The sequence below is a fragment of the Dromiciops gliroides genome, chromosome 2 (assembly GCF_019393635.1).
Source record: "Dromiciops gliroides isolate mDroGli1 chromosome 2, mDroGli1.pri, whole genome shotgun sequence".
Taxonomy (NCBI): Eukaryota; Metazoa; Chordata; class Mammalia; order Microbiotheria; family Microbiotheriidae; genus Dromiciops; species Dromiciops gliroides.
The window spans coordinates 478,713,369-478,739,651 of NC_057862.1; the positions used below are offsets into that span (position 1 = coordinate 478,713,369).

The 26,283-nt window shown below is 38.2% G+C and overlaps 1 protein-coding gene across 1 annotated transcript in view; it reads left to right on the forward strand.

The window, feature by feature from the left end:
- Positions 1 to 26,283, forward strand: part of TTC27 (tetratricopeptide repeat domain 27) — a 230,231-nt gene that overhangs the window by 188,836 nt on the left and 15,112 nt on the right. Inside the window, 1 exon segment of the mRNA XM_043987972.1 lies at positions 10,547 to 10,712. Within this exon segment, the coding sequence (XP_043843907.1) occupies positions 10,547 to 10,712 (166 nt within the window).

A 26,283-nucleotide genomic window follows, 5' to 3' on the forward strand; every position in this document is an offset into this window, starting at 1 on the left:
GGTGAGGCCCCGGGTCACAGTGTCTGAGGCTGGATTTGAACTCAGGTCCTCCTGAATCCAGGGCCGGTGCTCTATCCACTGCACCACCTAGCTGCCCCTGTGATATACTTAAAAAAAAAATGCCTTTGGTGCAAACTTCACAAATAATATGTAAATTATAGTGCATTTAAAAGGAGCCTTTGTCATCTCAATTAAATATAAATCCCTTTAATTATCTCCTTGAGGGTAGGGACTTGGTTGTTTTTGGATTCCTTGGGCCTTAGCACAGTGTCTGATACATAGTCTTCACTTAATAAATCCTTGCTGATTGAGTTGACTGTGAGAGTTTATATGCTCATGATATATGTTGGGAATATTCTCAAACTTGAAAAGGTAGGGATAGGACTGGACTTGTGATTACACTGGCATAAAGAACTCCCTGGTGAGTTAAGTCCTTCTACCTACACAGGTTGACACCTTCTCTGAAAACTGTAGTTTAAAGGAATCCTGAAATTTTCAGAGTGAGCTTAGTATATATTCAAATGAAATCCTAAAGGAATCCGAAAATGAATATGGGAAGGTCCAACCCCCACCCAAACAAGACTCCCTGCTACATAATACTTGACCAAATGGTCATTTGTTTTTTGCTTCAAGAACTTACTTCTTGAAGTATCTCATTCTAATTTTGGAGAGCTAGGAAGTTTTTCATATATCAAGCCTAAATTTTTTTTTTCCTATTGGAAGCTCTCCCTCTGTTTCTGATTGACTGACTTTTCCCCTATGGAAAACAGTAAAATGTGCCTAAATAACACACAAACCGCCCCCAACCTGAATCAACCTCCATCCCACCCTTCCACTTCCTCTACCTGATATTGGTTATCCATCTTTGGACACTACTAGTTGTCATTGTCTATACTGAAATGTAGTGCCCAGAATTAAACGTAAATCCCCAAATGTGGTCATACCAGGGCCTTATCACTTTCCCTCGTCCTGGGCACCGTGCCTCTTAATCTAATCCTCAGGTTATATTAGCTTCCTTGGCCACCATATCACACTATTGGACTTTTATCCACCTCAAATCCACAGATCTCTCTGTCTCTCTCTCTTTTTTTTTTTTTAACATGATCTTCCATCCAGCCACATGTCTCCTGTCTTGTATGTGTGATGCTGATTCTTCTGCATTCCAGTGTAAGACTTTATATATACCTTTATTGAAGTAATAGTTGATTCAGCCTGATAATGTTTTTGAGTCCTGAATCTGACCTCTGCTGGGATAGCTTTACCCCTAGGCTTTGTGTCATCCACCAGTCTGATAAACATGCCATGGATGCCTCTATTGAAGTCATTGATAACAGTATTAAAATAGCTCAGTAAAGTTAAAATGTCAACAGAGCCTCTTCTGCCCTTCCCAAAAATACTCTCCTGTAGATGGGTATTTCAAATTGATGTGATTTGGTGTCCTGGCAATACTAACAACCATGGAAATGGTATTTCAGAAAAGGTTGTTGCCAAGTTATCAGGCCCTGAGGATTTTTGACATTTTACAGATCTGTTTAAGGAAGTGTGTGTGTGTGTGTGTGTGTGTGTGTGTGTGTGTGTGTGTGTGTGTAGTCCAGTATTTCTAGACTTGTTTTTATAAAGATGATAACTGCAGTATTTGGAAAAAACATGATGGGACTAAAATACCTGCTGCTCCCTGTGGTATATAAATGGTTTTTAAATTGTTAGGTCTGTGATAAGAAGAGACAGCTTCTTTCGAGAGGAAAAAGGACAGTCATGCCAAAAGTTCCTTTTATAATTGTGAACAAAATACACTGAATATGAAACTTGATGAGTTACTTCTTATTTTCCTAAATTGCTTCCAATTAAAGGCAAAAATACAGAAGGCCACACAGAGAAGTATAAGTCACTTGGGCCCACCCTGTATTGAATTTCTTGATTCAGTTTGTGTGTTACTTAGGTACCTTTTAGTGTTTTCTATAGGGGCAAAGTCATTTAATCAGCTAGCATTTATTAAGTGACTCCTGTGTGTCAGGCACTGTGAAGAGGGCAGGGAATACAAAGAAAGGGGAAAAAAAAGAATAAATAAATAAAAGCCCTGCTTCCGAGGAGCTCACAGAGTAAACAGTAGACAAGGAATTTTACACAAACAAGATACAGAACAAATTGGGAGTAGTCTCAGAGGGAAGGCACTAACATTAAAGAGGACTGGTAAAGCTTTTTTGTAGAAGGGGTGCTTTAGCTGGGACCTGGTGAGAGCCAGAGAAGCCAGGAGGCAGAGCATTCCAGGAATGGGGTTTAGGCAGTGAAAACACTTAGAATCAGGCGAGCGAGTGTCTAGTGGAAGGAACCTCTGGGAGGCCAGTGTCACAGAGGTTGTGGAGGGGAGTAAGGTGTAAGGAGACTGGAAAGGCAGGAAGGGGCCAGATTATGAAGGTTTCAAAAGTCAAAGAGGATAAATAAAAGCCAGAGTACGTCAGCCTTGTTCGGTTGACATCATAGGATTGCCACAAAATAGGCACAGTCGGTTAAATGAGAACAAGGACCAGAATTTTCCTTCCACCTTTAAGCTGAAGGCATAGAAGCTGTAGAATTCCAGAACTCAAAGACACCCCTCATTTGAAAGATATGGAAACTAGAGACCTCTAGTGGGTCAGTGATCTGCCCAAAGTCACACATCAAGTTCTTTGCTCACCCTGCTCTTTCCACAATACAGTCAATCGCCTTTACCTACCTTGTGGGCTGAGAAACTAATAAAGGGGTAACTTCCTAAAGTAGATTGAACTATCCAAAGGGATTTTCCATGAAGGTTTCTATCAGAAATGGCCACATAACTTACATCTCATTCTTTGTTCTTTGGATAGTTAAAATCTAAGTAACAAAAGGAGTACTTACATATTTACAAGGTTTTTTATGCTCCTTCTGTAAGAGCAGGGACTGTGGATTGTTTCTTGCCTTTGTGCATCCATAATGCTTAACATAGTGCTAGTTATTAAGTATATAATAAATGCTCATTGACTGACTAACTGTTGAGAATCTTCTATCACTGCTATGATTTATTTTTGTTTGTTTGTTTGTTTCTTTTTTAGTGAGGCAATTGGGGTTAAGTGACTTGCCCAGGGTCACACAGCTAGTAAGTGTTAAGTGTCTGAGGCCGGATTTGAACTCAGGTACTCCTGACTCCAGGGCCGGTGCTCTATCCACTGCGCCATCTAACTGCCCCTATGATTTATTTTTTAATCATGTGTTTTGTTTTTGTTTTTTTGTTTTTGTGTTTTTGTGTTTTTGTGGTTTTTCTTTTGCAGGGCAGTGGGGGTTAAGTGACTTGCCCAGGGTCACACAGCTAGTAAGTGTCAAGTGTCTGAGGCCAGATTTGAACTCAGGTACTCCTGAATAAAGGGCCAGTGCTTTATCCACTGCTCCACCTAGCTGCCCCCATGTGTTTTGTTTTTACTGTGATTCCTCATGGAATCTGGAGAGAGAGCTTGACATAGTGTATGGAGTGTGAACCCGAAGATAGGAGGACCTGGGTTTGAATGTCACCTCGGATACTTAGTAGCTATATGGACCTTATGGTCAAGTTAATTCACTTCTAAGTCAATTCTGGAACTGGGAGTAAAATGGGAGTTAAAACAACTGTAGTATCGACCTCACAGGATTGTTGGAAAGATCAAAATAAATAGTGTGTGTAAAGTTTTGCAAACCTTAAATGTTTACTTATCATTAATAATAATAATGAGTCTCTAAAATGCAAAGTTGCAAAATAATTCCTAAAGTTGACTGAAAGTTTGGAAAGATCTTCATTCAGTTAATATAGGTTTACTCTTCATTGAAAGTCTGTTGGGTGTTCCTTCATTACTGTTTAGGGATCAATAACTCTTTAGATTCCTTCTCTGGTATTCTAATGCGTACTTGTTGAGTAGCTGCCTAGACAATGTGTTTTTCTGTTTCTTCCCTCCTCCTCCCTTACCCCCTCAGCCTTAATTCTCTTTTACAGACATCAATCATAGCTAAGCACAGTGCTCAAATTGGAGGTGATAATTACCCTTGAAATTGACCCCTATTCTTTGGATGTTTTTAAATTTGGCAATACTAATATTTTCTGGCTCCCTGCTTGGGGGTAAAAAAAAAAAAGGAAAGAAAAAGAAGATCATAGACTTAGTAGAAAAATTGAGGAGGATCTGGAAAGCATCTTCATACTATAGAATTAAAAAGTTCAAGTTAGAATAAAGATTTTCACATTATTGTCCCCAAAGGATGATTTTGGTTTGAAGAGGAATTCACTGAAAGAAAATTGGGTCTTGTATTATCTTGTTTAGTTCCAGAGAATGGTTTTACTTTACTCCATTCAAATCCCAATTCTAATTTTCTCTAGGGCCAAAAGACTTTCATAATCTTGATTACAGTTATTTACCTTTTTTTTTTTTAAACCTCCAGCTACGTACTTACAAAGTCTAGCATAGGAGTGCTCAACCTTCTTGTGGTAATTCACTTCATTTCTTTTTTTAAAAAATGAAATTAAATTTATTTTCTCTTACTCCCATCTCACCACACCTTTGAGGGGGAAAAAATAATAAAACCAAACCAAACCCTTGTAACAAGTCTGCCTCTCAAGCAAAACAAATTCCCACACTGATCATGTCCAAAAATATCTTTTTCCTTCTACACCCTGAGTCTATTTATGACCTCTCTATCAGGAGATGGGTAACATCCTTCTTCGTTGGTCCTCTGGAATCATAATTGGTCATTGCTTTGATCAGAGTTCTTAAGTCTTTCAAAGTTTAAACCATTCATTAAGCACTTCACTTTCTCTCTGCTAGGCACTGGGAATACAAAAACTAAAAAAAAAAAGTCTGTCTTCAAGAAATTTATATTTCACTGGGGAATCTAACACATACACAGAATGGTTAATTTAAGGGAATTTGAGGAGGGAGAAAGCTTTAACAAAGGGAGAGACCTGGAAAGACCTGCAGAGATAGCACCTGAATTGAGCCTTGAAAGAAGGTAAGCCAATTTGGCTGTAACATAAAGTGCATGGAAGAGAATAATGAAACAGATCAGGAAAGGCAGATTGGAGCCAGATTGTGAAGGACTTCAGATGCTAAACTGAGGAGTTTAATATTTTATTTCAGAGAGCTTGTATGGTATCCACTAAGCATTTTGCACAAGTGTGCACAGCACGGTGCTACATGGAAGGGGATACAAAGGTGATTAAGACGCAGCTCCTGTCCTCTACAAGCTGAAAATCTTGTGGATGAAAGAGTATACTGATGTATAGGTAATAGGACAGACAGAAACAGTGCTGGGGGAGATCTGAACAGAGTGAGATTACTTCTGGGTAGGAGAACCAGGACAGGCTTCATGGAGTACATAGCATTTGACCAGGGCCTTGAAGGATAGATGGAATTTCAATGGATAATATTGGAGATTACCAGGGAATAAGTGTCTGTCTAGGGACCTCCCAGAGATGAGAGATTACCAGGAATTGGAAAGAGTAAAACAACTCCCGGGAGCAGTGAGTCAGATAGTTTGGCAGGAGGCATACAGTAGATGAAGTTGTATGAGATAAGACTGAAAAGGGAGCCAGATTATGGAAAATCTTGAATGTGAAGCAAAGGAGTTTGAACTTTATGTAGTTGCCAGTGGGGAGCCATTGATGGTTTTTGAAGAGGGAGGTGACATAATCGTAGTAGTCATACTATGGCAGTGGTGGGTAAGAAAGATTCAAGAGACTAGAGTCAGGGAAACAAGTTAGAAGGTTACTGTGATATCCAGGTGTGATGGAATTATAATTTAGTCCCATGATGGTAGCAGAGGGAAGGGTAAAGGGGAAATGGATTTAAAAGATGGGTGTGTTGTGCGTGTGTTGCAGACAAAAGTAACTGTCATACCCTTCTTTCTATGTACACGCTACTGGAATTTTAAATGACAAAGTGCAGAGAGCCATTATGCCCACAAGGCTGTGTGTGTGTGTTTATGGAGGGGAGTGGTGTCCATTCCAAATCTGGGCTCCCCTGATTTGGTCAACAAGGGATGGGACCTATGGCATTCTTAATACTTTTCCAAAGGGATCCACTTGCAGGCTTCTGGGTGATTGTGATGGAGTGACTGCTGACTTGTGATCGTCATTTAAGTTAGTGGGCTGAGGAAGTCCCAGACTGTGAGGAAGTTAAGTAGGTCACAATTTCACATATACTGGAGATGATTTCAGCTTATATTGAAAACATCTGTGCTGTACCATGGCATATTCCTAATACAGAAAAACAATATAGACATCAAAACACTCCCACTCCCCCCCCCCAGTCTTATTTTGCCAGTGACTGAGCACAAGAAGATAGTATTCTAGATTTCTTTAAAATATGAAACGCAATTGCGAGGACCTTTTCTTTCCTCATGCCAGCCTACCAATGGGCAGGCCAACTACCAGGCATTGGCACCTCTGGACATAGAGAACTATGAGCCTTCCCCTTCCCCAACTTGGCTGACTCTCAGCTGGTTGCTATCTCCCCCAGTGCTCCCCTCTGCTAGTGGCATCCCAGACCTCAGGTCCTTCTGACCTTACCATTTCCCTTGCTAAGGACTTCCTGCCATCTGCCATGAACTTAACTGTCCTTTATGTATTTCTTTGAGAGGAGAGGCTGTCTCACTTCTTTATTTGTAGCCCCAGCACCTAGCACAGTACTTAATAAATGTTTCTCCATTCCATTTTGAGCACAAACTAAATAATATTGTTTGTAATGGGAAGCACACACCTGAAGAGTTAAGGTCCTTGGTGTTTTGCCTTAGCTTTGCTAGACACTTGACTGTGTGACCTCAGACAGGCCTATAAATCTCTGTAAACCTCATTTTCTTCTTCCTCAGAATAGCTGCAAAATCTACCCCATAGTGTTGTGAGGATATGTAAAACATCCCACAAATGTTAAAATGGTATATAATTGTCAGTTGTTATTTTTCCCCCCAGGGGCACATTGCTACCAGTGGTAATGCCATCCTTGATTTCTGTGAATACATAGTCTGACCTCTAAGTGGTGTTTTGTCTAAGGTTTTGATGGCTGTTGTGAATTTGTTTATGACTCTTTTAACATATCAATGTTTGTCGATATTGCATGTGAAGATAATATTATGTGGGGCAGATTTTTAGATAAATAAATTGCCTACATAGAGTTTAGGACCTTTTTTGCTTATCACTGACTGCGTCACTGCTTCATCTTTCCTTGGTCTTTGTTCATTCTAATTCACAGAGGATTCCTTCTTAAGAGTAATTCTGTACTTAAGACTGATACGTAGTTGGACATTTCAGCTGAGCATCAAAAGTCCTTTCCAATTATTTGTTCTGAAGTATTCTGCTGTATAGCATCACAGTACCTTTTTCAGCTTTTCATAGCTACCAACTATAATAGAATATAATGGGAAGAATATTTCCAGTGATTTCAGGCTGCTTTATAGCCATCGAGGCAAATTCCCCATTTGTTCTTCTCCATGCAATCTAAGAAAGAGAACAGAAGAACTATGTAAGGTATCTCTACTTTGAAAGCACAGAAGCCCCAGTGGCATACCCTACCTTTTGTCCTCCCAGTGATCAGGAGTAAACTTCTGCCTTTCAAGAGAAAAACAGCTTTCTTTCCAACAGACATTTTGGTAATATTAACTGTGTAGGTATTCAGATTTAAATATAATGATTTCCTAGCAATAGTTATAACTTTTACAAGTTTTTAAAAATGTTATTTTCCTAATACAACTTATATTGCTATTTAAATAAAATGTAAACATGGTTTACTGAATACATTTATGGTATTCCATAATAATTAGAAGATCTTTAAATCAAATTGAACCAAGTTTGTAGTGAATTCCACTAACTTGCTAAAGTATGGAATGACCTCACTTTTTTTCAGCTGAGAAATAACCAAATTGAAAACTGGGGGGCAGCTTTAACTGGAACTGAATTTATTTTATTTTTTTTTTCCTTTTCAAAATAAACATATGTAACAAAATAGTTACATTTTTTATATACATATATAATTATTTATATATATATATATATAATAAACTCATACTTTCCAATGGTTTTATTGTTAGCTTTTGTATAGTCATAGACAGCTTGGTGGTACAGTGGATAAAGCAAAAAGACTAGAGTCAGGAAGAGTTGAGTTAAAATTCAGCCTTACTAGCTGACCCTGGACAAGTCACTTAACTTTTGTTTGCTTCAGTTTCTCCAGCTGAAAAATGAGAATAATAATAGCACCTACTTCCCAGGGTTGTTTTGAAGATCAAGTGAAATTATAGTTGTAAAGTGTTTATTAGCACAGTGTGTGACACATAGTAGGCACTTGATAAATACTTGTTTCCTTCCTTCTGTCATGGTTCATATGTATGCTGCTTTATTTCTGCTTTATAAGCTTTGTATTATTTTGTATGTCAGTGTAATTCTTTATACATTTCATATTCATCCTTTTGAATGGAACAATGATATAACATTACAATTATATATAGCAGTTTATTTAACCAACTCTCACTCTTTGCACAGAGATTTTTTTTGTCTTCAATTTTTGTTGTTATTACAAGTGCTTCTTTTAATGTCCTATTATAAGGGAGTTTCTCTAGTAGGGTCCTTCAAGGATCTCTGCTGAACCCACTATCTTATAAGGTACCCCACTGCTTTTGGATATGCCTAATTGTTTGGAAGTTTTCCTTATATCAAGCTTAAATTTGCTTCTCTTCAATTTCTACTTTTTGCACCTACCTAGTTCATAGGAATTTTCCTAAAAGTTAATTTAATAGTTTTATTAATGACTTCAGTAAAGCCATAGGTGTCATCATTGTCAAATTTGCAACTTAAAGATATTTCAGAGAGATAGCCAGAACACTACAAAGCAAAGTTAGGATTTAAAATGATCTTGACAGACTAGAATATGAAACTGAATCTAAGGTGATGAAATTTAATAGGGATAAATGTAAAGTCTTGCATTTGGGGTCAAAAACTCAGTTCTACCAAGCACAAAGTGGGGGAAGTACAGCTCTTAACAGTCCTTCTGTAAAAGATCTGAAGGTTTTAATGAGCTGAGTATTCATTATGACTTAACAGAGTGAAGTAGCTGCAGTAAGCTACATTGAGAGGCTGAGGCTATGCAGGGCTTGGGATGTGATAACTCCTTGGTACTGTTTTGACCACATTCAGATACTGACAACATTTTAGGAAGGAAATTGATGAGCTGGAGATCGTGCCATGTATGGATCATTTGAAACAGCTAGGGATGTTTGTTGCCAAGAAGAGAAGATTTGGAGGGTGAAGTCGAACTGAGGGGGCATGATAAGCATCCTCAAGTATTTGAAGGGTGGTCCTGTGGAAGTGGGGGTCGGCTTGGTTTTCTGAGCCCAAGAGAATAAAACTAGGTAGACACAATGAGTAGAAATTGAAGAGAAGCAAATTTAGCCTTGATGTAAGGAAAACTTCTAGACAATTAGGCATATCCAAAAGCTGAACAGGTAACTTAGAACATACTGGGTTCTCCTTCAGTGGGGTTTTTCAAGCAAAGAATGGGTGACTGTTTGTTGGAATGGCTGCTTTGAGACTCTGAGGCTGTGAAACAAAATAGCTATGGATTTTTTTTTTTAATTGATTTGACAGTGACTTTCTGAATTTCAAACTTATTTATCATATAACCTTTCATTAGTTTTCTGACTCCACTATCACCATCCTGAATCTCAGGTCACTGTTGCAGAATGGTAGATATCTCTGTATATTTGAGCATGCCCAGTGAATTTCAAACTCATATACAAATGGCTTTTGAAATACTCAGTGTTTTAGGTCATGTGAGCTTTTATCAAGAGTCATCAATAAGTTCTAACTTACTGAATTAATTTTATATTCAGAGTTTTGACTCCTTTTATTGTAATAGAATCTATGAATCTTTTTATGTAAAGTTAGCTTTTCTTTTTAAATATATAGGGTGATATAAAAGCTATAATGGCTTAAAACTGCTATAAGGCTTTTGAAACACTTTATATAGATAAATTCAACATGTAGCTTTCAAAATTGTAATATGTGACTGAGTCCTTGTAGGATTTTTGCTATTCTCTTCTGTGCATTTCTGTGTCTCCCTCTTTTTTTTTTTTTTAACATATCTTTATCTTTCTTTCATTTTCTTTTTTTGACTACCTTATCATTATCCATCCTTTCTCTTTTACCCAGCCAACTGAAAAACAAAAACAAAACAAAGCAAAGCAAAGCAAAAACAAACTAAAAAAAAATTCTTGTAACAAATATGCATAGTCAAGCAAAAAAAAATTATCTTAGTTGCCTTCATGTTTGAAAATATATATCATATGTATATGTATAGAGATATATAGATATAACCTATATCAGATTACCTGCTGTCTAGGGGAGGGGGGAGGGAGGGGAGGGAGGGAGAAAAATCTGAAATTGTAAAGCATGTATAAACAAAAGTTGAGAACTATCTTTACATGTAACGGAAAAAATAAAATATCTCAAAAAAAAAGAAAATATATATCATATAGATATATATTCTTATATTTATGTATATCACTTTTTAAATTTTGCCTTCCACAGAATCAAAGCTTTTCGAACACTGCAGGAAGCTCTTAAATGTAATTATGAACATTGGCAGATCTGGGAAAACTATATTCTCACTAGCACTGATGTTGGTGAATTTTCAGAAGCCATTAAAGCTTATCATCGACTCATGGATTTACGAGATAAATACAAAGATGTTCAGGTAAGAGAGAGAAATTGACTCATTCAATTCAGCAGTAGAAACGGATCTTAAATATATAATGCCTAACATAGTATAGTAGAATGGAATATAACATAATTTAATATACTATAACTAACAAACTGATGAAATAATATAAAATTCTTTCAGATTTGGTTTAAATGAAAATTGTTATATTTTACAAGGAAAAAGTAAAAAATAATTCTTCAGGAGGAATATCCTCTAGATTAGGAGGCTTGGTTCTTTTTTCCCTGGTACTATAATATCAGATATTTTAAAGCAATAATAAATTGGGAATTTTATCTCTATTTTGTACAAGCCTCTGAGCCAGTGGCTTGAAATTGATATACATTCAATCATAATACAGAATCTACACAGAATACTATACATGATGCTATTACATTGGAGATCTCTAACTGGACCATTGGAGAGGAATCTTGGTTGAGCAAAAAGAATGCTGAACTGAAAGTCAGGAGACCTGAGCACTAATCAAAACTCTCTGGAAGTTTCTCACCATTCTCACCATTTGTTAGTATGGTGGCCATAGATAAGTCACTTCTTCATTACTTAGTTTCTAAATCTGTAAAATATTTTCATTGCTTACCACAGAACAGCTAGGTAGCACAGTGAATAGAATGCTGGGATTAGAGTCAAGAACACTCATCTTCCCGAGTTCAAATCTGGCCTCTGACACTTACTAGCTGTGTGACCCTGGGCAAGGCACTTAACCCTGTTTGTCACAGTTTCATATATAAATGAGCTGGAGAAGGAAACCGCAAACCACTTCAGTATCTTTGCCAGGAAAACCCCAAATGGGGTCACAAAGAGTCAGACACAATTGAAATGACAGAACAACAGCATTGCTTACCTTTCAGGTTTGTTGTGAGAAAAACCCTAAATAAATGTGAAATATTTTTGTGAGTTATTGTTATAACCAAACTGAGTCATAGAATGATAGACCTCAGAGTGGCCTAAGAGACAGTGATGTCAAATTCCTTCATTTTACAATGAGGAAATTGAAGTCCAGTGATGAAGTGATTTGGCTAAGGTCACATGGTTAGTAAGTGACAAAGTCAAGACAAGAGGCCCCAGTTAGTGATTTATATTCCATTGCTGTAAAAGAATTTTTTTTTTTTGGAATTATACTCCTAGCCAGTTGAGTAGTATCTGGAATACCCTTTGAAATTCTCCCTTTCTGATGTCAGTCTCCATTGGTATAGGGTATCTCCTGAGAATTTTTTACACCAATGAAATCAAAGGTCAGGTCCAAACAAAAGCACCATCTAGGAACATTATGTACAGTTTGAGTTGGTAGCTTTGCCAGGTCATATATATATGAGTTGAAAAGCTATGTTTGGGGGAAGCTAGGTGGCACAGTGGATAAAACACTGGCCCTGGATTCAGGAGGACCTAAGTTCAAATTCGGCCTCAGACACTTCACACTTATTAGCTGTGTGACCCTGGGCAAGTCACTTAACCCTCATTGTCCCGCAAAAAAAAAAAGGAAAAGAAAAGAAAAGAAAAGCTATGTTTAACATGGATACCTAAATAGGTTAATAGTTAACTAATAACTCAATCACTTGTTTAGAAAAACATTTCTTTTTGTTAATTAACATTGTATTGAAGTATTTTACTTAATGAATTAGTCAATTGCATGTAGTTAAAAAAGGATGAACTGAGAAATATAAAAAAGGAACATAAATTTTAAAAAATACTCTACATTATCTGTGATAATATTTCTCTTCCTAAATCACTTATGTGTACTTCTGTCTTCACTAAAGTTAAACTTGGCTTGTCTCACATGATTATACCCTACTTAGAATTTGTCCTTTAAGGCTAGTAGCTTTACCTATAATAGATGGAACCGCTTTGGCTTCTTAGAAGTTTCAAAGCTTCCTTTAAGGTCTTTGGTTCTTCTGGAATTATTCACTCACTGTCAGAGATGGCACTTAAAACTACCCCCTGTAGTCACCTGTTGCTGAATCACCCACTCTTAAGGAGAATGCATTATCTGATAGAAATGTGACACTTGGCCTGTTCTCTCTGCTGAAAGCAGAGTCCCTGCTCTACTAACTCAGCTAAAGGCAGCTTTTCCTGTGTTCTAGACTTCTTTCATTCCTGGGAGGAACAGAAATTAGGAATCTTCTGGCCCTCTGTGTGATGTCTCTCTGTGCTTCCTTGGAAACTGCTTCCCCATTTGGGGACCAGTTAGTTTAACCAGATCAGGCTGATTATGCCAGTGTGTTGGTCTTTACTCATTGATTTAACTTTGGGTTTTCTGCTCCTTCTGTCTCTCAGGTAATTTTCATATACATTAGTACCCCCTAGATTTTTCTGAGGATTACTAATGATTAGCCAAACTGGATTTCTGACCCTCTAGAGAATCCTGTTGTAGGGTCACTTGAACTTCTATCATGTGCATAACATTTTTGGAGATAATTTGTTTACAAAGAATAAGAGCTGGGACCTGGGGCTCCTGTTCTCAGCAGTAAAATAATCTGTGTGATTATGGTAGCTACAGGTTAAGAGCAGGTATATTAAAAAAAAAATTCTTATTTATTTATTTATTTATTTACTTATTCATTCATTCATTTATTTATTTTTAGTGAGGCACTTGGGGTTAAGTGACTTGCCCAGGGTCACACAGCTAGTAAGTGTTAAGTGTCTGAGGCCGGATTTGAACTCAGGTACTCCTGACTCCAGGGCCGGTGCTCTATCCACTGCGCCACCTAGCTGCCCCCTTATTTATTTTTAATATTCTTTTTGTTATTTTTTTGAGAGGCAATGGGGGTTAAATTTGAGCAAAGTTCCAAATTGTTCTTTAGAATGGCTGGACCAGTCCTCAACTTCACCATAAGTGCATTAAAGTACTAATTTTTCTACCCCTCCCTCCGGGAAATTTATCATTTTCCTTTTCTGTCATGTTAGCCAATCTGATGGGTATGAAGTAGTACTTTGGAGTTGTTTTAATTTGTATTTCTCTAATCAGTGGTGATTTAGAACATTTTTTTTCATGACTGTTGATAGCTTTGCTTTCTTCTTCTGAAAGCTGCCTGTTCATATGCTTTGACCATTTATCAATTGGAGAATGATTTATTTTTATAAATCTGGATCAGTTCCTATATATTATATTTGATAAGTGAGGCCTTTATCAAAAAAAATTGCTGTAAAAATTTTCTCCCAGTTTCCGAGCAGGTATATTTTAAATTAGCCTGCTCCTCAACTCTGTCCTTCTTCCCCAGAGGACATGTAGTAAAGGACACATGAAGCAGGTCAGAGCTTGAGGTGTGGTTTAATTGGATTGATGTAGAATTCTTAGACCAAGAATGGAATGGTTATCTGTACTTTGTCTTTCATCTTATTCCCAAATTCCCAGCATTTATCATAGATGCTGGCCCATAGTAAGCATTTAACAAATGCTTGTTTGTTTGTTTTTTTGTTTTGTTATTTTCAAAGAGATAATTTAGAAGAGAATGAAAGAGAAGAAAGAGATTAGGAGGCAAAGAAAGTGAGAGAAAAGATAGACTGTTCCATCTCTCCTTGATACATTTTTTTTTTTTTAGTTATTCATTCCTATCTAGAATCCCCTTCTCCCTTGCACCTTTTGAACTCATTGGCATTGTCCTGACAGATATGAATTCGTTGAATTTATATTTAGCTTATATTTCTCTATAACAGAACATCTCACTCAAATTGCAGCCTTGGAGATAACTTTGAACTTTGTCAAACATTGTGAATTATGGGGCAGCTAGGTAGCAAAAAGGAAAGAGAGCTGGTCTTGGAGTCAGGAATACCTAATTTCAAATCTGGCCTCAGACACTAGCTTTGTGAGTCTGGGCAAGTCACTTAACAGATTTGTCTCAGTTTCTTAATTTGTAAAATGGGAATAGTAATATCACCTACCTCACACAGTTATTGAGGACTAAATGAAATAACAGTTGTAAAGCACTTAGCAAAATGCCTGGCACACTATAAGCCTATATAAATGTTAGCTACAGATGTTGTTGTTGTTATTCAAAGAGGCACTGAATACCAGCATTAAGCAAGACATAAAACAAAGTGACATTTTGGCAGAACTGTTTACTAGTGTCTTATAGGAATCCTAGAATGACATTCAATGGAAGAGGGATTTCCTATTGATGGTGAAGTTCTTCATATGCTTCTGTTCACAAATGACATTGTGTTGATTGAGTCAACCCTATAAGGGTTCCTGAGTGAGATCTCCAAATGAGATCAGTATAATTATCTACAGCGGAAAAACCTAGTGGGTGAAGAATGCCTATTGGCTAGAGTACAGCATGCAATTAGATAGGCATTGCATTAGTGTATGGGTCTTTGACAAGACATGGAAAATGAGCTTGGCCGGTATCCAAAATGAGTTAGTAGGAAATTGGATTGTATGCATTTAGGAAATAATGCAATGTATTAAATAATCCCAAATTGCTTACTGTTGAAAAGCTCAATTGTTTAAACACCAGTATTCTTGTGATTGTATGTGGCTACCAATCATTTTACATCATGATCTCAGAATACTCAAAATCTCAAGTGACCCATAGGATAATGGAGAAGTGCATGGTGGTATAGACTTTAATATATTGCCATGTTACCATAGTATTACCATTATCCACACTTGTGTTCAGAAAGTGGTATAAAAGACCATCAAAGATATGTACAATGAGAAAAAGGCTAGTCATATTGTGTGAGGAAGGCATAACTGATGGAGATTCACAACCCTGTACTGATGTCCATAAAATCATAAAAGACCCAAAGTCGTCTCCACTCTAGTGCATTGAGTATGTCTTCTTATGAGTGTAAAAAATTAGTTATTATTAACTATATCTAATCTAACCTGGAAAATATATAATTGGATTTATAAAAAATTATAATTATATGAAAAATAATAAGTTTAGGAAAATTATAATTGGGTCACAGTGACCTTGCACAGCCCTGGCTCACTTAAATCCAATTCAGTGCAAGTTCTGACATCACCTCTCAATGCCATGGTCCTCTTTGAAAAGGAAGGACAAACAGCCAGGACCATGACGACGACCACCACCACAACTACCACAACCACCACAACCAACAACCAACAACAATGATGAAACAGTAATCAAATCATTATGATCATTGCAACTAGAAAAGAGCATAATAATCTATGTGGCTCCATTCAGACACCCTTAGATTCCCCAGACCAAAGGTCCCTTTCTGAGTGCTTTATGGATAATGTCCTCTTAATTAGCATGCAAGCCCCTTGAGGGTGGGGACCAACTACTTTGGTTTTTGTATCCCCAGTGCCTTGCACAGTGCTTACATGGTAAGCACTTACACATGGTAAGTTCCTAATAAATACTTTTTTTTTTAAACTAAAGGGGGCAGTCCCTTTATTTATTTATTTTTTCAGGGCAATGAGGGTTAAGTGACTTGACCAGGGTCACACAACTAGTAAAGTGTCAAGTGTCTGAGGCCAGATTTGAACTCAGTTCCACCTCAATCCAAGGCCAGTGCTTTATCCACTGTGCTACCTAGCTGCCCCCCTAATAAATACTTTTTCATTCATCTTTGGAGGGAGAGTGTTAATAACATGGTGGGATGGGGTGAGGGGAATGGACACCAATAGGGAGATCAGGAAAGTCCTCAGATAGTGTTTTCAAACTCATTTACCATTTGTTTTAAGTTTACAGCACTCATCTATTTGGATGTTATCTAAATCTTTCTATTGTTGCAGTTCTGTCTTTTCAGTTGTATCTGACTCTTCTTGACCCCATTTGGGGTTTTCTTGGCAAAGGTACTGAAGTGGTTTGCCATTTCCTTCTCCAGCTCATTTTACAGATGAGGAAACTGAGGCAAACACGTTAAGTGACTTGCCCAAAGTCACTCAGGTACTAAGTGACTTGGGTCTTTCTGACTCCAGCCCCACTGCACCAACTCTATTTATCTTACCTATATCTATTTCTCTTCAGAATGACTTGTTACTCCAATCATACATTCCTTGGGACAAAGGCCTACATTCTGTAATTTAGGGGCTAGCCATCTCCCCAGTACTGCCAGCCAGTTTGAAATCCTTAATATGCTAATCTACTAATTGTAATCTATTTGTTGATCCCTCACACTAGGACACTCTAAACACTAAATCTGTTTGGTAACTTACAATTGGGAGATCTATATGCCAAGAGAGAAATAAAATCAGCATAAATATGTGATAGATAATGATTAGAATATTATAGGCAAGAACCGAATCCTTTTGAATAGATCATGACTCCAGTCATCACAGCTTTTGTAGACCCTTCCTAATGGTCCCATTCTTAGGCCTTCCCAAAACTGAAATGAGCTCTAATTAGGATGAAATCATTCTTTGAAAGCTGTAGAAAATTGAATTGTGTTCAAGGATTGTAAAACATGTGAGAAGGAGTGGCAACAGAATCTCTTCACTCCCTTGGGCGTTACCTTGGCAGGAACAGCCTGTGAGTGTCAGTCTCCTAGAGACAACTAAAGACCCAACTTCAATTGTGGCTTACCCACAATGGCCCTCTAAGAACTGTTCCTTAGATATCTTTTGGGAGCCCCAAGCCGGAACTTTCTGTTGTGCACAATTGCTCACTTTCTTTACATACCTTCTGAAAGGCAAGGGGAGAATGAATGAAATCAGTTTGAAGGGAAGAACAGGTAGGTTTTTTTTTCCACATTGGGTTTGAGTTACAGGAGAGGAAGCAGTGATGCTGAACAAAGGAAAAAGCACCTTGTCAGAGAGGAGCTCATTGGGCTCCAGCTTGCCTGTCCACAGTGCACATGAGAGAGGTTCTTGCATTTATTAGCCAGGGTGTGATGTGTTATTTTTGTTCTTTTCATATGATTTCTCCCTGATGTCAGACAAATGTCTGATTTTGTTCAAATTCATTATAGCTCTATCTTGGGACAGACTTAGGATGTATGTCACAAGCAACACAGTCAAATTTCGTTTTCCACTCTTATGGAATTTATAGTAAGGGTTATTGTGAATTCCAGATGACCTAATGGTATGTAAAGTGTTTTGCAAACTCCTAGATGTTGGTTTTTATTATATTTTTTATTCCTGTACACCATCTGACAGAATTGCTTTTGTCTTGGTCAGACGTTAGTAGAAATTTAGTTAATATTGTAAGAAGCCAGGCCATATTTTAAATCCTTAGTCAGTTACATTTCCTTTATCTTTCCACTTTCACTCTCCTTAATAACATAGAACCAGATTAATTTTTAAAGTTGAAATTTTCATTAAATTTGGTAGTAACATTTCCAAAGAATTCTAAAAATAAATTAGTCTGTAATAAATAGCATTCAAAGGAAGAAAAATAGACATATTGTCAGGGACTCTGATAAAGAAATGTAGTTTTCTGTCATTGTTGACATTTTTGGAAACTATCACCCCAGATGGGAGCTTGATAGATGATTGAGAAGCAGCATGGTATTTCACATAGAGGGCCAGCCTTGGAGTCAGGAACATGTGGGTTCAAGCCCTGTCCTTGATACACACTAACTATGAGGTCTTGGACAAATTAATTAACTTACCCTCCTGGATTAAATTAGGATATTTTTCATTTTAGAGGCTGGTTTCAGGCATTTGGCTGTAGAGAAAGCTGATTAGACATTCTCTTATTAACCTACCAGAAGTTGTTAGTAAGGTGTATAGAATCAATCATGGGGCATTTGGTGGTGAAGTTTGTCTCAGGTGCCTTAGTGATTAGACAGGCAGCTGGATGGAGTGCATGGATGCTAAGGTTGGAATCAGGAAGACCTGGGTTTGAATCCTCCCTTAGATGCTTAGTCATTTGACCTCTCTCAGTCAGTTTTCTCATCTGCAAAATGGAGATAATAATAGCACCTACTTCATAGAATTTTGGTGAAGATCAAATCAAATAATGTATATCCTTCAAATTTTACTGATTTATTTTTTTTTAATTAATAAAGTATTTTTTTTTCCGTTACATGTAAAGATAGTTCTCAACCTTTGTTTATACAAGCTTTACAATTTCAGATTTTTCTCCCTCCTTCCCCTCCCTCCCCCCTCCCTTAGACAGCCGGTAATCTGATATAGGTTTTATATATATATATATATATATATATATATATATATATATATATATATATACACACATAATAACATTAATCCTATTTCTGCATTAGTCATGTTATAAGAGAAAAAAATCAGAGCAATGATGGAAAACCTCAAAATAGAAAAAAAACAACAGCATCAAAAACAAAAGAAATAGTATGGTTCATTTAGCATCTATACTCCGCAGTTCTTTTTTTTTTTTTCCTGGATTTGGAGATCCTCTTCCATCACGAGTTCCCTGGAACTCTTCTGTGCCATTGCATTGGTGAGAAGAATATAGTCCATCACAGTAGATCAACACTCAATGTTGATGTTACTGTGTACAATGTTCTTCTAGTTCTGCTCATCTCACTCATCATCAGCCCACGCAAGACCCTCCAGTTTTCTCTGAACTCTTCCTGCTCATCGTTTCTTACAGCACAACAGTATTCCATTGTATTCATATACCACAACTTGTCCAGTCATTCCCCAATTGATGGGCACCCCCTCAACTTCCAATTCTTTGCCACCACGTAAAGAGCAGCTATAAATATTTTTGTACATGTGGGTCCCTTTCCCCCTTCCATGATCTCTTTGGAAAAAAGACCCAAAAGTGGTATTGCTGGGTCAAAGGGTATGCACAGCTTTATAGCCCTTTGGGCATAATTCCAAATTGCTCTCCAGAATGGTTGGATCAGTTCACAGCTCCACCAACAATGGATTAGTGTTCCAATTTTCCCACAGCTTCTCCAACATTTATTATTTTCCTTTTTTGTCATTTTAGCCAATCTGATAGGTGTCATATCCTTCAAATTTTAAAATGCAATGAAAGTGTTAGCCACATAATTATTTGCTAATTATTTAATTATAATTAATTTTTGTTAAGTAATTTTAAAGATTATTAAGTGATTTGAACAATTAATTATTGAATTATTACCAAATCACACTTTTAAATGGTTTCCTAGAGTTATATTTTTTTTTTCCTTAACTAAGAGGTTATCTCCAAGTATGCCAATAGATTCCTTTCTTGTATTCATCCTTGTTCCTTAGAAATAAAACCCTCTCCATGTTGGAATGTAGAATTACCTGGAAGACTATTTCATTTTCATAAAAATTTTTGACTATCAAAACATCTGGTATACATTAGGCCAAGTGCATCAACACTCCTTTCCAATCTTTGTGATACTCTTACCATTGTCAGTGTTGTGACTCATTTCTTTGTTACTATTCTTCAGAGTTGATCTCGCAATTTCACTGTTTCCACCTGTGCTTTATGCTTATATAGAAAAGGCATAACTGACTGTGCTACATGCTAAATGCTCTGGGATATCAGCACCTGAAGAAGGATCCTAATCACTGAGGCTTTTCTACCCTCGTAAGCACTATTATCCAGTACATTGCAGCTGTTAGGACTATAGGTAAATTCCCTAGTAGGAAGTAGTTGGCCCCTCTAAGGGGCTGAGCAGTGACCATTCGTCCAGTTTCTCCCAACAATCTCCCCTGCAGTATCCCTCACAGGTAGTCATTTGTCCATTGCTTGAAGACCTCTAGTGTATGGTGGAAATATTGGGGGAATGACAGGTTACCTTCTACCTACTGTGACTGCTCACTCCACTTCTGGATAGTGCCAGGTGTTGGGAAATCCTAAATGTGCTTCTTCCTAGCTTCAGCCTGGTGATCGTAGTTGGTCCTTTGGGACCACACACAATAAAGCATTTTCTCTCTTCTACAGGATAGCACTTTGAATAATTAAAGGCAGCTGTCATGATCCCTCTGCCCTCTCTTCTCCAGGTTGAACAACTTGCAGGAACTTTCAGGCAACATTTACTGCCCCTAGCATAAAGCGTAGATTCTACACACTGCTTTTCTATAAAATGGCCATGACATCTTAAATCTATTTTTTCCAGTTGTTTTTCAGTCTGAATCTTCCACTCTTGCCAGGCCAATAACCTCATTAGGATGGCATAGTCCAAAAAGTGCTAGACATGGAGTGAGGAGAGACCTAGGTTCAAATTCCACTTCTGAGATTTACTAGCTGTGTGATCATGGGCTAATCATATAAACCCTCTGAGCCTCAGTGTCCTATGGTAGCGTGGCATCAGGACTACGGGGCTAACCTTGAAGTCAAGAAGATCTAGATTCAAGTGTTATCTCCCACATTTTAGCTAAGTGACCATGAACAAGTGACTCAGTCTCTCAGTATTCAAGGGATTCTTTTCAGACTACAATGGACTAAGTTACCAGCATTGTTGAAATCACAGATGCCAACCAAACAAAAAGGGGCAGAAGTGATTTTTAGCACCTACCTCAGCTGGCAACTAGGAAGTTGTGAAGATCAAAGGAGATAACGTATATAAAATGCCTTGTAAACTTTACCTTAGTATAGCAATGCCAGCTGTTATTATCATGTCACAGATGTGTGTTTGGGGATGTTAAGGGATGTTGATACTTAAATTCCTTCTCTTACCTGTTAATCCTCTCTTCTCTTGTCCTCATTCTTCAGGGCTGAGCTCAAGTCTCACTTCCCCTATGATCACCTTAGCCTCAGTTTCCCCAATTGCAGGAATTACTGGTGCGTGCTGTTGTTTTCAGCCTACTGTCCCTCTTAAGACTTCATTTTCCTGAGCTTTAAAATGAAGGTGTGTGGTACCCTGGAATGGGTACCACTTTAGGAATTCTAGAGGGATGGTTTTACCTTTTGCCTTTACATCTCCAGCACTTTACACAGTGCCCAGCTCATAATAAGCACTTAGTAAAGGTTTGTTGCGTTAGCTAAGTTAAAAAGTTTTCAACAGTTAAAATAAGGGGAAGAGCAAGAATGAGCTACAGTCCCATTGGGTTATTTTTAACTGTGCACTTAAGCCTTGTACAACCTTGTTTTCTTTTACTTCTTCCCAGCCCTTTCTTATAAGAACTCCTTTTGATCCTATCTTATCTCGAGTGATTAGATCTGAAGGTGGTGTAGAGAAAAAAAGGATGTTCTTCCTGGGCCTGAGGAAGTGGAGAAATTCCAGAGCAGCATTCCTCTCCCCTCCCCACCTTCCTCCATGAAGGGTTGAGCCTGGGTTGGAGACCAAGTCAAATCAACAAGCCCATTTACTAAGTGCTTATTATGTTCTTGGCACTGTGCTAATCACTGGAGATACAGAGAAAAGCAAAAGACAGTCTTTGCTATCAAGGAGCTCACAGTCTAATGTGGGAGACAGTATGAACATAATTATGCACAAACAAGATAGATGCAGGATAAATTGGAGATAAGCAGTAAAGGGAAGGTACTAGAATTCAGAAGGATCAAGAAAGGATAAGATAGAAGATGGGATTTGAGCTGATACTTGAAGGGAAACTATGGCAACCAGAAAAGGGAAATGAGGGGAGAGAGAATTCCGGGCATGGGGGGCGGCCAATGAAAAAGCATGCAGCCAGCAGATGGAATGTTTAGTGCAAAAAACAGTAAGAAGTCTGGTATCACTGGATCAGAGAGTAAGCTAGGGGTTGGGGGTGAGAAATAAAATGTAAGAAGACTGGAGGGGCAGCTAGGTGGTGCAGTAGATAAAGCACTGGCCCTGGATTCAGGAGGACCTGAGTTCAAATCTGAACTCAGACACTTGACACTTACTAGCTATGTGACCCTGGGCAAGTCACTTAACCCTCATTGCCCTGCAAAAAAAAAAAAAAAAAAAAGTGAAGAAGACTGAAAAGGTAGGAGGAGGCCAGGTTATGAAGGGTTTTAAAAGACAGAGGATTTTATATTGGCTCTTAGAGTCAATAGGGAGCCACTAGAGTTTACATGGTCAGACCTGTGCTTTAGAAAGGTCATTTTGGCAGTTGAGTGGACAGTGCACTGGAGTGGGGGAGGGACTTAAGGCAAGGAGACCAACCAGCAGGTTATTGTATGTGAGGAGATGAGGGCTGTGCTGCAGTGGACTAGATGACTTTAACTCAGAAGACTGTGGGGTTCAGGTTATTCTCCAATTAAAGATTATCCCATATAGAAAGGCCTGGGGAGCCTTTCCTTGTCTTTTCCTTGCTGCTCTGGAATAGTTCCTTATATAGCTACAGATACCCTAGACATACACTGCACTGTGTATTCCTCTCTGTAGTCATTCCCCCAGATAATAAATTGCAGGGACTCTATGTAACTGTCAAATGCAAACCAGCAATACAATAGCATTGCTAGTACAAGTCAATAAGATGTTTATCTGACATCCATTGTGAAAAGTAACCTCTGTTATGTGATCGTTTTATGTCAGAATAAGTTCTTCCACACCATAAAAGAGAGTAGTACAATGCTGATGTAATGGAATGTTTTATTGAAACATTGGGTGCCCACCAAACCTGAGCCATAGCTCATTTCACAGGCTAAACAATATGTTGAAATGGTTCATTACAAAGCTGGAGGAACATTTCCAGTTTTACAGAATCACAGTAGCTCATAGTTAGAAGACAAAGAGGCCAAACTGGATCTGACCAAGAATGACGTGATCTTTTAGTCTCTACTTGAAGCCTTCCGGTAATGGGGAACCTGTTGTAGCCGAGGGGAGCCCGTTACCTTTGTTCTGGACAGCTTCTCATGTTAACAAGTTTTTCCTCACACTGAGCCAAAGCTTGCCTCGTTGCACCTTCGACTGGCTGTGTCTAGGTCTGTCTTCTAGAGTAAAGTCAAGCAAACTCTGGTCCATATAACAACTCTTCAGAATCCTTGAAGAGAGTTGTCATGGCCTCTTTCATGCCTTCTCTTCTCCATCTTAACATCCCTGATTCCTTTTACTTTGTGGCCTACAATCTCTCATAATTCACATACCACTCTATTAATGTGTTCTCTCAAATGCGATGCCCCAAACTGAACACGGCACTCCACATGCAGTCTGATTAGGGCTGAGAACAGCAGGATCATTGGCAAGTCAGTCAGTAAGAATTTATAAAATGCTGGACACTACTAGGTGCTAGGGATATAAATAGAAAGAAACAATTTCTACTTTTGAGTTTACATTCTAATGAGGGAGACAGCAAGTACATATACAAGTATATTTTTTTAAAAAGAATCAACAAATAAATACAAGGAAGCTTGGGAGGGAGGATACTAGGAGTGGTGGGGAGGACAGGTTTCATGGAGAAGGTAGTGCTTTAGCTGAGGATCAAATGAAGGCAAAGCTCCATCCAGGCACAAGAGACAAGTAGATCAAAGATCATTCCCCTGGAAATTATGCCTCTCTTCATACAGTCGGAAATGGCATTGGCTTTTGGGGTCGTCATATCAGATGCCTGACTCCTAATGAGCTTTTAGACTCCTAAAAGCTCCAGCCTTTTTTCCCCACTCAAATTGTTGTCTAGACACACCTCCCCCATCCTCTACATGTGAAGATAATTTTTTCATTCTAAGTGCTAGACTTTACATTCATCCCTATCCGGCGATATCTTATTAGTTCTGCCCTATCATTCTAGCCTATTGCAATATTTTTGGTTCTCTCACTTATCTGTTGCATGAGTTCTCTCTCCTAGTCTTGTATCTTCTACAGATTTGATAAGCAGGTTTAACTGATAGATAATATACATACATACACATCTGTCTATCAAAAGATACATATATATGTCTATCCAAAGATATGTATATATTTATATATTTATGAGACATGGTATCAGTAGGAAAAGACTTTATTTCCTGGAATGCTTTAAACAGAAAGCATTTGCTTAAGAATGACCAAACAGAGGATATGAAGAAAAAAACAGGAGGAAGATTTTTTAGAAGCATGAAAGACATGGGCAGTGGCTGTCTCTGCTCGTAGCACTGGGGCTTCCTAAGCCAGGGCCAGGCAGGTCTCAAGTGCTATCAGTGGCACAGTGACAGAAGAGGGCCTAGACCATGCCAGATTTCAGGACCAAGAAGGCGGGGTGAGACTCTAAAAAGAATCTAGAAGCAAGGAAGGTCAAGGCCAAGAGGAGACAGTCTTCACCAAAGAAGCTCTGGTTCTGTCTTTATTCTGGGGACTTCTTTTTTGATCTTGTGGATTTGTTTCTTGCTAGTAGACCTGGGTCCAAGTCCAATTCATATTTTTTCTTTTTCATTTGTTTGTAGTTTTTTTCCCCCCCTGTTAAGGGCTAAAATTCTAGCTAAACTGTCTAAAATATCTAATGAGTGGTCACCAATAAATTATAAGCTTTAGCAAGAGTTAGACTTTTAAGCATTTATTAAGGAGAATAAGAATTTGGTAAAGAGAGAGAGAAAGGCCTACATTCATCTATCTATTAAAGGGAAAGCACATTTCTAGCTCCGCTCTCCACCAGAGTCCAGAGGAAAGAGCACGAGACTGAGCGCCCGGCTCTTCCTTCTTCCTCCCACTAGCAAACGTCACTTCCTGACGCCAAAGAAAAGATGCATGTTCTTGCCCTCAAAGACCTTCCTTTCATGGCGGAACTTTTCTACAGTAAGTCTTCAGCAGGTGGTGTCATTCCAATCGTTACACCCCAGGGCAGTGAGGGTTAAGTGACTTGCCTAGGGTCACACAGCTAGTAAGTGTCAAGTGTCTGAGGTCAGATTTGAACTCAGGTCCTCCTGAATTCAGGACCAGTGCTTTATCCACCGCACCACCTAGCTGCCCTCCATTTTTTCTTTTTAAAAAAATAAATGTGTTCATATTTAATGTGCTCAGTGATTTACTGTATATCAAGTGAGTTAGGTAAAATATTCTATTTTCCTATTAGCCATCATCAATATGCAATCCAATTTAAGCCCTTATTTATCCCTTGTTTAATCTTTGTCTTGCCACCAGTATACCTTTTTTAAAAAAAATCATCACCAACTTTAGTTCATTTTGACTTCTAGTTCTCCTCTGACACTGCTTTTATAGAACCATTCCTATGTGAATTTGTGTTGATCCTCAGTCACATTCCCTGCTTTCCCTCTTTTATACATATCTTTTGAAAATCTTGAATTTGTCTGTGAGTTTCCTTTTGATGTACCTTTTCCCTTTTCTTCCTTCTTGGAGTCCTTAATCCTCATGTTGTTAAAACATCAGTTTTGAGCAGTTGCCATTTCCCTAGGGCCAACTTCCCTTCTATAAGAATTTTTAGGAATGGAGTCCTTCCTATCCATTTCTCCCAAACTTTTTAAACAAATTTGTGATATAATGAAAAGAGCATAGGAGGCTCAACTCTGAATGAGGAAAACCTTGACAAACTGACTCTGTAGACCTGGACAAATCACTTAATGACTTAAGTGCCCCAGGAAATTCTCTAATGTTGTAAGTTATAGAAAACCGTTGGGAGAGGGAATTTTCTCATTGCTGCTATTCACAGGTTAAATAATACCTACCTCACAGGAGCACAGTGTAGGTCAATGAATGAGGATCTTGCTGGAAGGGACCTTATCTAGGCCAGCTTCTTCATATCACACAGATAAAGAGACTTTGGCTCCAAGAGAGTAAGTGATTTGCCCAGGGTCATATGGAGAGTAAATATCAAAGGAGGGGATTCAGACTTGGCTCTTCTTGATTTCATGTCCAAGACACCATA